The sequence below is a fragment of the Cicer arietinum genome, chromosome 4 (assembly GCF_000331145.2).
Source record: "Cicer arietinum cultivar CDC Frontier isolate Library 1 chromosome 4, Cicar.CDCFrontier_v2.0, whole genome shotgun sequence".
Lineage (NCBI taxonomy): Eukaryota > Viridiplantae > Streptophyta > Magnoliopsida > Fabales > Fabaceae > Cicer > Cicer arietinum.
Window position 1 is genome coordinate 54928078 of NC_021163.2, and position 13992 is coordinate 54942069.

Below are 13992 nucleotides of genomic sequence, written 5' to 3' on the forward strand. Positions count from 1 at the left end.
ATTACTAATGACTCAAATGTATTAAAAAATTGTTTTAAAGATAAAGATCCTAACAAAACAAAAGTTAGGAGGAATATACTTATGAAGAAGAAAATGTAAAATATATTAAATATTTGCAAAATATTCAACAACAAAAATATGCAAAAGGAAACCCCGTTATATAATATATACACGAGAGTTAGAAAACCTCTTTAATTTGTGAAATATTTCTAGCACTTTTTATTTTTATTTTTATTTTTCTGAGTTAGATTTATGTTCTCCAATTTTTATTTTTATTTTACTTTTTCTTAATAAACGTTTTAGTTTATAAAATAAAATATCAAATCAAATCAGTTATTTCTTTGAATTAGATATTCAACGAAAATATATTTTTTATTTCTTATATCGATTCTAAATTTTATCATTTTTTTTTTATAAAATACTAATTATTAAGTATGGTTCTTTTGCTCAAAAAAGTTATGGATATTTTTTATCTAAGTTATAGTGTATCATAAAGATTTCAATCAAAGATCAAATACTAATATAATTATCAAAAAACTTTTTTTTTAATAAAATACTATTATTCATTTTGATTTGATTGAATTTTTTGTGTCTATTGATTAAATGGTAAAAAAGCTTGCACACAACAACTTTCTAGTTCCAACATGTTAGTGCAAGTGTTAACCTAATCAAATGAGAAAGAAAAAAAAAAGTCGGAGAGAAAGAGATGGTCTAATGAATTGTGTATGAAATACTTTTTATTTAAAACTATGTAACGAGTTAGTTAAAGCTACATCTTTATTTATAGAGTATTGCACAATAGAATGTAATTACACTTCTAACTATCAATTAGTTATTATATTTTAACTATCATAGGTGAATTAATCACACATGCTTCCTTAATTCACCTTTTGTGAAAACATCAGTTGCTTGTGATTTAGTTGGACAATGTACTATTTCAAACCTTCTATTATTCAATTGCTCTCTTAAGAAATGAAATCTTGCTTCTATATGTTTGTTCCTACCTTGTAGCACTGCATTTTTTTGCCAAGTTTTTTGATACATATTGTCAATTAGCAATTTAATTGGTTTCTTTACTTGCACCTTTAGCTCCTTACGCACTGGTTCGAGCCAAATTTCATGTTATACAACATAGGACCCTGCTATATACTCAGCCTTGCATGAAGATAATGCTACAACTTGTTGCTTCTTTGAACACCAATAGATTGGTGCTCAAAGGAACCTGAATAAGTAACCAGTTGTGCTCCTTCTTTCAACCTTGTCCCGACACCAATCAACATCAGAAAAACCAATTAGTTCTATATCACAGCGAGTTGTAGTTTTAGGAAACATAATGCCATACATCAAGGTGTCGTTTATGTATCTAAGTACTTTTCTCGCAATTATCATATGTGATCTTTTAGGATCATACATAAATCTATTGATCAGTCCCATAGTAAATTATATATTTGGCCTACTATTTCAAAAATAACTTAATGAACCCACAATTTTCTTGACGAGTGTAGAGTCCAATTTCTCCTCTTAAGTTCCTTTCTCAAGCTTAACACTTACTTCAATTGGTATAGATGTAGGATTACATGTTCTCATATTAACCTTTTTAGAACTTCACTAGCATACCTCATTTGAGAAGAACAATGTTTTTTTGGAGTATTGAGAAATTCCATGCCTAGAAAATAGAACAATTTTCCTAAATCAGTCATTTCAAACTCAGCCATCACGAGCTTCTTGAATTTTTGTATACAATAACATTTCTTCTAGTCACTAATAATCATCAATATACAACCATATGATTATTAAAGTTGATGTTGCAACTTGCACATAAACACCATACTCCACTGTGCACTTTGTAAATCCTAATTGAATCAATTACGAGTCAATTCTCTTATTTCATGTTCTAGAGGCTTGTTTGAGCCCATACAAGGCCTTATGCAACTTATACATCATTTATTATTTCCCCTTGATTACAAAGCCAATAGGTTGAGTGACAAAGACAAGCTCTTCAAGAGGACCATATAACAATGTTGACTTTACATCTAAATGAAACATAGGTCAACCTTTTCCACTAGCCAAAGCAACAACCAACCTGATTGTCTCAGTCCTGACCACTAGAGCATACACCTCTGAATAGTCTAGGCCTACTTTTTGAAGAAAACCCCTAGCCACCAATCTTGCCTTATGTTTAGCAATTGTTTTATCAAGATTTCTTTTTAGTTTATACATCCATTCCACCCTTGTTGTCTTCTTATCAACTATCAATTAGATAAGCTCCCAGGTATTGTTTCTCTCAATGGCTGCCAACTTATCTTTCATAGAAACTGTCTGCACCATTTCTTTCAAATCGCCATGATAATTAACTGGTTATACATCTACAAATGGAGCGAACATTTGCCATGATAATTAACTCATTTGCTTCATCATCACTTTCTTTGACTTTACTTTTCCCTTTACCAAACCAACATTCATCATCATATTGGCCCCATTTTTCACAATTATAACATTAGATGTTTCTCTTATCTTTACTCGTCTTTTGATTCTTATGATTTGATGTCCCTCCTTTTTTTTTAGGATTCAAGTTTCTCCTCATGTTTGACTTCTTTGAATTCGACCAGTTTCCTTTCTTGAATTATCCCTATCATTTATTCTCCTTCTACTTCTCACCACCAATTTTCTTGTCTGAATGAGTTTGCAAAACCTAAATTGTGTCTTGAGTATATTTTTTATCAACAATTCTCAACTCATATGCTTTCAATGAGCCTTGTAATTCTTCAATCTTCATAGAATCTACATCGTTAGATTCTTCAATTGCTACAAAAATATAGTCAAATTGAGGGGTCAAGGAACACATAATTTTTTTCAATGGTCATTTTATCAATAACAACCTCACCACATGTTTTTATTAAACTCGCCAAGGTCTGAACATGAGAAACATACATAAAAACCTTCTCGTCCTCTTACATCTACATCAATTCATATTGACGTTGTAAAGACTAAAGTACAACCTTCTTCACCTTATCTCCACTAGCGTAATACAAATATATTAAAAAGTTTTATCAAATTGAATCAATAAAAATATATATAATACAAATAATATTAAAAAGTTATATTATTATTTGTCACAGTTAACAATTGAAAAAACATACTATTTGTATTTATGATTGTTATTGTAATGTTACAAAGTATTTTTTATAAAAAATTAAACTTGCAAATATTAAAGGTGATAATTTACACAAATTGTGTGAGATATATTAGATAAATTTCATAATTAAATAAAATAAAATAATTGATTATTTTATTTGTGGTATTCGCTCATAAAAATACATATTATTTTGTGTTATGATGTAGAACTCTATATTTTATGATGTAAATATACACAATAATGAATATATCTAAGGGAACAATGTACTATGAACATTTTGATCAATTATATTTTTTAGTTTGTTCACATGGACATTACGATAATGTTTATTAAAGTCGACTAAATTAAGAGTTTTGATACATTTATCTATTCATTTTTTACTTTAGTAATTAAATAAATTGTTTCAATAATTAAAATTAAAGTTGTAATTTTAATTAAAATTATAACAAAAAAATTCATTTCCAAATAGACTCAAAAGATAAAATTTAAAAACTTGGTTGTGATAAATCTAAAATATGGTCAAACTCATTTATAGATAATATTTTATTAAACTATTGGTGATTTAATTTGATAGTGCCAAAATATGTTAATTTTCAAATGTATCATAAAACTCCTCATCTAAGAATTGTAGGTATTAGAAAAGAGTCATTTTTTTACAATATGATGATCTAACTTTTGGACTCCGACGTAGGATAATTGAACACAATTAAGTATTTACATGCTCAATTTTTTTTTTTAATACGGCCTGTTCAAATTTATAACTTCTCATTAAAATACATATTCAAGTGACATGTATTTTTGTGATAAAATATTCATATTTTATGAAATATTTTAATGAAATATACAAATTTAAATAAAATCAAATTATAAATTTAAAACAAATATATTAATCCAATAAATTTATAAAAAAATTGAGTTAATCATATCTAAATTTTAAAGTAATAGACTCCTTTCATCCAAAAATGATTGCCGCATTTGTAAAAAAATATTTATCCCAAAAATATTATCAATTTTGGTTTTTAATGCAAATTTAATTATTTTTTTTTCTAATTGTACTTCCTAATTAATACAATTTACAGTACTTACAAATTAATATTCTTCACTTTCCATTTATTATAATGAGAATACACCAATAAAAAAAATATTATTAATAAAAATGATAAATATCATTTAAATTTTTGAAGTTATTAATAAAAAATAAGAAAATAATGATAAAGATAATGATTTTTAATAAATGGAATGGATATTTTAACTTCAAATCATGTAAATTTCAAATTTAATAAATGGAATGGTACATTTTAAATTTAAATCATGTTTAATTTGAATTTATACCTAATAAATAATTAATAAAAAATATGAGTGGTTGTATAATTATCGCAAATATATATTTTTTCAAACAATTATCGCATATCTTATACAATGTAAATCTCGAAATATTGATATGAACATTTTGCAACTGATATGTAGTAATAATTGAATATTTTGGTTGAATATTTTTAACTAATCATCATAGTCTAACTCTATCATCAACATATTTGTCTTCACTCCATTATTTTTGTAGTCATTTTACCCCACACTTCTATTAGAATCCTTATAACATATGAATTGTTTACGAAAATAAAATAAATGAAATTAAAAAAACAATACAAATTGAAATATACAGAAATAATTTTGTTTTAAAATAACTTACCAAATTAGAAATTTGTATCATATCCATGGGCAAACACATCAACTTAATTCGAGATAATGATCCGCTTTTGGTTGCAATATGGGTGCATAATCAAGATAATTAACTTTGAGAAATTAATTTAGAATCAAACAATTAAAATACTTTTACTGAAACTATAATGTATTAACTGTCAAATCTATTAGGTATAATTATTGTCCAGTTACATACTTTTTTATTTTTAATTTAAAACATTTAAAAACTGAATTTATTGCTAAATGAAGCAGAACGAAAGAGCATTGAGACAATGACAATGTACAATTAAAATTATAAAATAAATCTCTTTTTTATATTTGTATTCGGTACATAGATTATAGCACTTAAATATTTATCATGTTGTGCTGCATAATTTTAATCAACATGCAAAGAATGGATATGAAGAAAAAATAACAAATAGCAGAGGAACCTACCTTAATAAAGTAGAAAAAAAAACTGCTGATTGATAATCAACACTAAAAAATTCAGAAAAAAAATATCTTATGCAAAAGTGAATTGAAAGAGGAAAGTTACATCTAAAATGAAAAAAAAAAATAGTTGTACTATTAACATTGTCTATTAGATCTTACATCAAAAAATGAAAATAATTGTTGCATTTTAGAAGAAAAATTGTAAAATAAATTAGAAAAGAGAAAGAAAAATGACAATTTTTTTTTTTATATCAAATCTTCGATGTGTGAATATAATAAAATATTGTTGGGTGTTTTTATTTTCTTCATTATTCACCGCTTGTTTAGCTTAAATCAAATGAACAATAACAAAAGAAAAAAAGTAGACGATGAGAAAATTAAAAATTAAGTTTGACTTTTGAATTTCTAACACTCTAGATGCCACATTAAACAAACACATGAGATGAGAGTAAAACATCAATGACCAAAATGATACTTTGGGGGAGGGGGCAGAGAAGAGAGATCTGATATGGTGATCGTCATATTCCTTTTGAACTTGTCTTTCTTTGAGTGATTGTTAAGTAACATTGTAGATATATATATTTGTGAATATTTATAGTTATAATTAAATTTTTATTGAATTTGAATGAATTGAAATATATAGGCAAAGTCAACTTAAAAAAATTGTATATAAAAGCAGAAAATTTTAATTAAAAAATATTGAATTGTTAGCAAATAAATAGAAATTATTTATAAATTTTTTAAATAACTTACAATGCTAAAATAGTTACAAACATTAAAATAACTTTTAAGTGAGACTTAATTAAACTATAATTCTAATCTAGACTCAAAGACGAGATCTAGTTTGACTCAGACTTTCAACGCTTACCTATTTCCTAAAACCCCCCCTCAATATAGTGAATATAAAATTCAATAACATAGATTTAATTAAAACAGTTATAGATGTTTCTTAGTCAAGCTGGTGTGCTAAACATAGAAAATCCTCTCAATAAATTATACTTTAATTTAATAAAATATTATTTCTTCGTAAGCTATACTTAAATACATTTTCTACTTCTAGCCTCAAAATTTTCAAACACTTTAAGTCACTACACATAAGTAATCTAATGACTTAAACTAAACATAACAATTAAATCATAAAGACTATATTGGTTTCACCCAATGTACTCCACTTGAAGTCTTGAATAATCTCTTTTGATAAAATTGAACATAATTAAGTCCGTAAGTGATGTCTCACTTATCCTGGCTCCTATCGTATATAGACAGAGAATTCATCTACTCATAACATACAGGTAATCATTTACTACATTCACACAATTGAACATGCGCTTAATACATAAATCATATCAAAATATATATATATATATATAAACACACACAACTCAACATGCACTTAATATAGAAATTATATCAATATATATATACACACACACACAAACACCATGTCTTAGCATCAAACTTCCAAAAAAAAGAGTGTTGTATTTAAGCTTTCAAACACAATTGGCTTCACTTGAAACTGATCTATATAACTCAAATTATGGTATCCTAAAGTCAACATTACCTAATAATCTTATGACAGAGTAATTGTGTTTACAATACTACTGAACCATTTATATGTTTAGTAAAATTATAAATTTTAACATGATGAAACTACTATGTGTCCTATTTTAGACCCAACTGGTTTCACTAAAAAACGAGTTTCCTAACTCAAGATATAAATATTTCAAAATGATTAATATGAGCAACTTATAAAACAAAATAGTCCACTTCATAAAGTCACAGAAACATGTAAATTTAATATAAACTTATAAAAATTTACATTAACAAAGTAATATAAATAAATCTTATATTTCAATTAGTTTCCCTCAAAACCGATTCTTATTGCGTCTGTTATACCCATTTTAACTTAGCTATGTCATAATCTTTTTATGCAAAAAATACTATATTTTTGGTAATTTAATTATAATATCAAACGATGTTCGATTTGAATAAATGATAACATTTTGGAAAGCTTAAAATGTCTAATTTATAAATATAATTTTTATTTTGCATAATAGACATTCAGTTAATATAGTTTAATAAAATAAGATATACAAATACAAAGACAAAACAACATATTATTTTCCAACTTGTAACTCAATTTTCTATGTCAATTATTAATGAAAATCAGTAAAACTAGTGCCTATTTCGTAGGTAATTAAATGCAGTTTATAATGGGATCGAAATCAACTCAAAATACTATATATGGATAAAGTTATAAACAAAATTTGTTCCTCTGATTCTTTCCTCTTTTCCTCTCTTTCCCACACACACACACGATTTATATTCTTTTTTTTTTTTTTTCTTTCTATTTCTATTTCCTTTTAATTTTTTTATTGGAAGATTGATAGGCACACCCCTCCTAAGTGGGTTGCACCCTCTATTATGTCCTCAACAATATTTTAATTGTTACTGCTCATTCAAATTTTTACTTATGCAAAGTAATTATATCTTATCATAAATCATACAAGGCATAAAACTAATTATTCTTATTATTATAATTATTCTACTAACTATAAAAGTGATCTTAAATAGTATAAAAAGAAGTACTAAAGTATGTGAAACATTTACTATTCGAATTTTCAATAGGTTATGCTATCACTAAATTTTCATTACATGCAATTTTATAAGGAATTAATGCATTTATTTAATTCTAATAATAACAACAATAATAATAGTAATAAGGACATATTGATAATAATTTAGACAAATAAAGTTAGGATGTTACTAGAGTCACTACATTAATTCATATCAAAGTATCTATAGACAAACAAATGAAAAAAATAAAATCACTAATATAGAGTGGCACACGATGCTTGAAATCAGTCTTAAATAAATAACATAAATTGATATATGAATGAAAAACAAATTTATCTTAAAAATTATTTAAGACTTAATTTTTGATATTATGTATTGATTCACATGTAAATGCATGCGATACATGTCATGAGTGTTAACTTAGCTTCACAATTACAACAAAACAAAAAATAATTCATTAAAAAGCTCAAGGCTTAATTTAGATACTTTACATCCTCCATCACATCTACAAAATATTTAATTCATATTTGATAAGGCCAGCTCAGCCAAGCAATGCGTGCCAAAAATTGCAGCCTCTATCTCATTGTGATGTGCTATTTAATACATAATGCATGTGATAGATGCCCTAATTGGTTAACTTAGCTTCCTTTCGTTATAATTTAATTCTTACACCGATGACAAAATAAAAAGTTATTCATTAATTTTATAAATGTTGGTTAGAATATTCCGCATATTGGTAAATGTGAGAATTTAGTTAGTGATGTCATATGAGCATAACCTTGATAAACCCCATAAATTTTCAATTTATAAAAAAATATTCATTAAATAGCACGTGGCATATCTCAATTTAGATACCTTGATATCCTCCATCAAATGTAGAAAATATTCAAATTCTTATTTGATCTGATTTTGATAATTAGCCAAACAATGGACCAAAATTGCCAACTCTTGTTCATTGGATCATACTAACCCACATTGGGCTTGTAACGGGCCGTACTATTTACACCCCCGTTTTTGGGACTACTATAATGAATGGTCCGAATAAAATTTCAATAGGAAGTTTACCAATATGAAACTCATTTTTTTAAGTTAAGAATGATTCCCTATTTTAAAAAGTCATTCATAAGTTATATGTATACATTTTTAGCTTTTAAAAGTTTCTCCAAATATATACATTGGGAGGTGGATAACACTATTAAAAAATTGGCTAAGTCATTCATAAGTGTAGATGTTATAATTACAAAATATTTACTATTATTTAATTATTATCATTGACTAATCTCATACCACTCACATCAACAACATTATAACCAAGACAAAATGATATCTCAATATAGTTACGTGGTTAATATTTATTTTATTTGACAAATTTGTTTTATTTTTCTTGTTTATTAAGTCTTCCTTTTTTCTTGTTCGAAAATTTACCCAACTACTCACACACGAGTGAGCAACGTCACACCAAATAAAGAGTGACAGATATAACGTCAAAATTACGTAACTACCCCTCTCTATTCCGATTTGTTCAAAAAACAACCTTTGTGTTTCACCCAACGTGGTTACGACAAAAATCATTGTATATCGTATCGTATCATCACAAATGTCGGTGAGTTTTATTTTCCTCTGCTCTCCAAATTTCTTGGTTATTTCGTTCCGTTTCAGATCCTAATTGAGTTTCATTCTGTTGTGTGTTATGGTTCTATTTGGATGTTTCAACATTCCACTATAGAGATTTTTTTTTTTTGAGAAATGAAAATCCTTGTGTTCATTTTGTTGAATGAAAATTGAGAACTGGGATGGAACTTTAGATTGATTGATTTCTATTTATTTTTCATTGAAAATTATTTAGTGCTTTGTGTCAAATTATTATATGATGATGTAGTTGTAAATGTAAATTCTCATATTGAATCCATAAGTATTGCTTTGAAATTTTTTATCTACAATGTTTGTCAATGTATAGGCAACTTCTAAAAAATCACTTGAAGTTCTTATGACGATCAATGATATTCCTCGGAAGTATAAGTTTTGAGCAAAATATTTGTTTTCCCTTATTCTTATCAAACTGATATTGATCGAGTCATTGTCTCAGCTGTAAAGATTAAGAGGATTGTTCTGAGGAGTTGTGTGGATCTTCATTAGATTTCGCCTTTTGGATATAATGGAAGTTGAAGTGTGATTTTGTGGTTGATTAACTTATAGACTATTCATGATTTACATTTGTTTTCCTAGTTGAATTGATTTCCATTTGGGATTTTTTTTTTTGTTTAATTTGGGCAATGCTCATGAATGTTTTAGTGTTAAGTCATAAAGTTGCATTAGCTGAATTGAATAGGAATTAGCTTCTCAAGTTCATTTTATAGGAAAAAATGTGAAGTTTAACATTTGATTGGAAAATTGAAGGTTGAGATTGTTATAAAAATACATGTTATGTATATCACAAATCATAAAGTTGTTTGTTTTGTTTGTTAAGTAAAAGGGCATACAAAAGCATCACAATGTAGATTGTCATTCCGACAAAGTTGTCTTCTGACTCCAACAATCATCTGCAACACACTCAAACTATAAAGTTGTTTAAAACATTAATAGTTGATTTTCAATCAATAGTTATAATTCCGCACTTTAGCTTAAGGGCATCTCTCATTTTAGCTTATGACTGGAAATTCTCATGCTATTTGAATTGGTTCATTGTAAGTGGGATTCTACCTCATTGATAGTCCCTGGCATAACCTTTCCTCTTGGTTTATTGACTCTTAGTTACTTTGGTTTGTATTCTCAACTATCAAGCATTGGTGTTAAATAGTGGATAAGTGTAGCAGAATTTGAACAAATCGCTATTGTTCTGTAATGCACTATAATATTTAACACAAAATGTTGTCGAATAGCAGCTATAGCGATTATATAGCATTGTGCGTAATGGAATATGAACAAACTTCTATTTCCTGTGTGACCTGCAATCGACATCATACCTATCAAGATAATGCTACCACTCATTAGACTTTTGTATCTGACCTTTAATCAACATTGATTCTGTGTTACGAGCTTTTATTTTCAATTGAATCTTTGTAATCTTTTGGTGGAAATTAAAAAGTATATCTATTTCTTTTTGTTGGGCTGGTTTTACATTTTCTCTTCTTGCACATGTCATTTTCGTTGCTTCTTCGCCTCCTTACTTAACAAAATATAATGCAAGCAGTCCCTAATCTAACATTTTGTGTGCAGATGTCAGTGGAACATACTGATCAAAGAGCTGAGGCAATTCCCTGCTCCACAGCTACACCAAATTGGACAGTTCATGTTTCAGATGTGAGGAATCTCTTTTATTTAGTAGCATTAGTTTGCACTGCAATTGTTATATACATGATCAGGAATCAATGTTATGTTTCCAGTGTCAACAGAAATAAATATTTGCATGCCATAAATAGTAAAACCTTTGCCACAAACAGTAACAACATTTGAATACTAGTCATAGGTTATTACAATTAAGGTGGAAGCAGCTACTATATTGAAAACCCAAAAGCATTTGATTTGGGTATACCTTAATAAAACTTTCAAATTTAATTAAGATTCTAATATCTAGATTCATAGTTTCATACTGAATAGGAACTCAAAATGACTATTTCAGTTTTGTTTGGAAAGTTAAGTTGGCTGATTTTCCTACAATCTTGGTTACTTTAGGTTAATGCTTTTAACCAATTCTTATCTGTGTTTCACTGTCCTGTGTTGGTATTTTAGCTGTCCATTTTTCAAAAATAGTTAATGATATTTCAGATATTTTTTCCTGGAAAATTTTCAAGTTCATTCCGTTTTGATTTCTTACAGATAAGAACGGTTAAGGTGAGTAACATATCACAGATTACTTCAAAAAAGGACATTGAAGAATTCTTTTCATTCTCAGGTGATATTCAATATATTGAGATGCAAAGGTCAGAGCACTTGCAATGTACTTATCTTTATTCATTTCTCATGTTTTATATTGTTTTAACTATTATATTATATAAATGTCACCCTAATCTTTGTTGTAACTTGTAATTCCGCAGGGAATTTGATCGCACTCAAGTCGCTTATGTTACCTTTAAGGATTCACAGGGAGCAGAGACAGCAGTTCTCTTGACAGTATGTGCATACGCAAATTATTTTTGCGTTAAAAATGTTACCGTACATTTCATAATAATTAGATACGTTGCACCTTACTAAACATATTAATCATTTCTGCTATAAGATAAACCGATATAGATACTTTTAGTTGATTCTCATTTTTAAGTCGTGTTTATTCTTCGATTTTTAATTTAGGGTTCTAAGATAGCTGACCTATATGTCACCATCTCACCTGTGGAGAAGTACCAGCTTCCTCCAGAAGCTATTCCCTCAAGACCAGTAAGTACTTAGTTTATTGTATTTTATTTATTGCAAACAAATGCCATTTAAAACATTTTCGCATAAATTCGATTAATAACTAGATGGCTACACTGTGGGTGTTGTTTATAGTGCTAAAGTAAAATATTTTGTAAACTGTAACCAAAATCGGATGGACCTTAAGGAGACTTTTAGATCTAGATGCAAAATCTCTGCATGTTTAAACAAATTGTCAATTTATCAATTTATGATGTAAAATGGTCTTCTCAATAGACAAACCAAAGTGGTGCTGTTGTTCAGAAGGCTGAAGATGTAATAAGCACAATGCTTGCCAAGGGTTTCATTTTAGGAAAGGATGCAATCAACAAGACAAAATCGTTTGACGAGCGTCTTCAATTGAGCTCAAATGCTTCTTCCACAGTTGCTTCTATTGATCATAAATTAGGTTTAAGCGATAAACTTAGTATTGGATCGACCATTGTCAATGAAAAAGTGAAAGAGATGGATGAAAGGTATCAGCTTTCTGGAATGACAAAGTCTGCTATTGCGGTTGCCGAGCAAAAGGCAAGTAGTGCTGGATCTGCTATCATGAGCAATTCTTACGTCTTAACCGGAGCTTCATGGGTTTCGAGTGCGTTTAGCGCTATTGCAAAGGCAGCCGGGGATGTCAGCACGATGACCATGGAGAAGGTTGAACAAGCTGAGGTGGAAAAAAAGGAGATCATTTACAGTGAACGAAAAGGGACGGTCGATGAATATGCTCAGATACACTTCGAGGACTCTTTGAACGGCGGCCCGGCAGTAGTTCCTGTTAATACAGACAATGACAGTAAAGCTAGTAATTTTCTAACATGAACTGACTCACAATCCCTAACATCCTTAAAAGCACAGCTGGATTGATCTTGTTGGCATAGTTGTTTTCAGTCTTCAGTTGCTGCAAATTTGTTGTCCATGAAAAGTTATTTGGATTGTTATAGTGATGTAAAGGTTTGTCTTACAGACATGATTCATAAACATGATCATCATTCATGTATAAATATTCTTTATTATTTTCTATCAACATATACTTTTTGAGTTTTATGTTAACTTCTTCCTTTGTGTCATACCTATGAAGGGGTTTTACTTTTAATACAATGTCTCGATAATATAATTCATTTGTACAGAAAGTTGTGTCATCAAGAGCATAAAAGTGACATAAGTACATTTATTGTTTTTATTTTCATCTCCGGTGAAAGAAAAAATATATAATTTTTTCTTTTATAATTTTTCTTTACATAAATTTATAGGTCAAAATTGAAATTTCATTTTTGGACTTCTAAAAAGTTTTTCACTGCAAACTAAGTTGCACCTATTTGTTTTTACTAAAAAATATGCAAGTATTTTGTTTTTACTAAAAAATATGCACCTATTGTTTATGGTTACATACATGATACATACAAGTCTTTTAGTTTATACATTAACTGAATATCTCTCTATACTATCAATTTATTTACGGCACATCTATTTGTACTAATAAATCAGTTAAATTTAATATTTTTATATTTTTAAAATAAAAATAAAAATAGTTATAATTTATTACAAATACTATACAAATGATTGTCACGAAAGAGTTAATTAAAATTAATTTTTTTAATTGTTATAAAAATGAGAACAATCACAACACAAATTACTATGTCAGTTTAAAATTGTATAACATTGACCGTGTATAACTATTACAATCATCTTATATCAATAATACACAAATTACTAAAAAAGTCGTCGGAGCATACAATTTTATATACCTGAGACATATAATT

General features: G+C 27.8%; 1 protein-coding gene across 1 annotated transcript; it reads left to right on the plus strand.

Moving 5' to 3' along the window:
• Positions 1 to 9329: 9329 nt before the first annotated feature.
• On the plus strand, positions 9330 to 13276 carry LOC101505546 (binding partner of ACD11 1-like). Its single transcript, XM_004498661.4, has 6 exons — positions 9330 to 9449; positions 11063 to 11146; positions 11663 to 11766; positions 11881 to 11956; positions 12134 to 12217; positions 12470 to 13276. Exons 1-6 carry the CDS (start codon positions 9444 to 9446, stop codon positions 13049 to 13051), a joined length of 936 nt encoding a protein of 311 aa, XP_004498718.1. The 5' UTR covers positions 9330 to 9443; the 3' UTR covers positions 13052 to 13276.
• Positions 13277 to 13992: the final 716 nt, after the last annotated feature.

Coding starts and splice junctions, on each gene's coding strand:
- LOC101505546 (XM_004498661.4), top strand. Junction 11,767..11,880: donor CAATATATTGAGATGCAAAG/GTCAGAGCACTT, acceptor GTAATTCCGCAG/GGAATTTGATCGCACTCAAG. Junction 12,218..12,469: donor AAGCTATTCCCTCAAGACCA/GTAAGTACTTAG, acceptor TCTTCTCAATAG/ACAAACCAAAGTGGTGCTGT.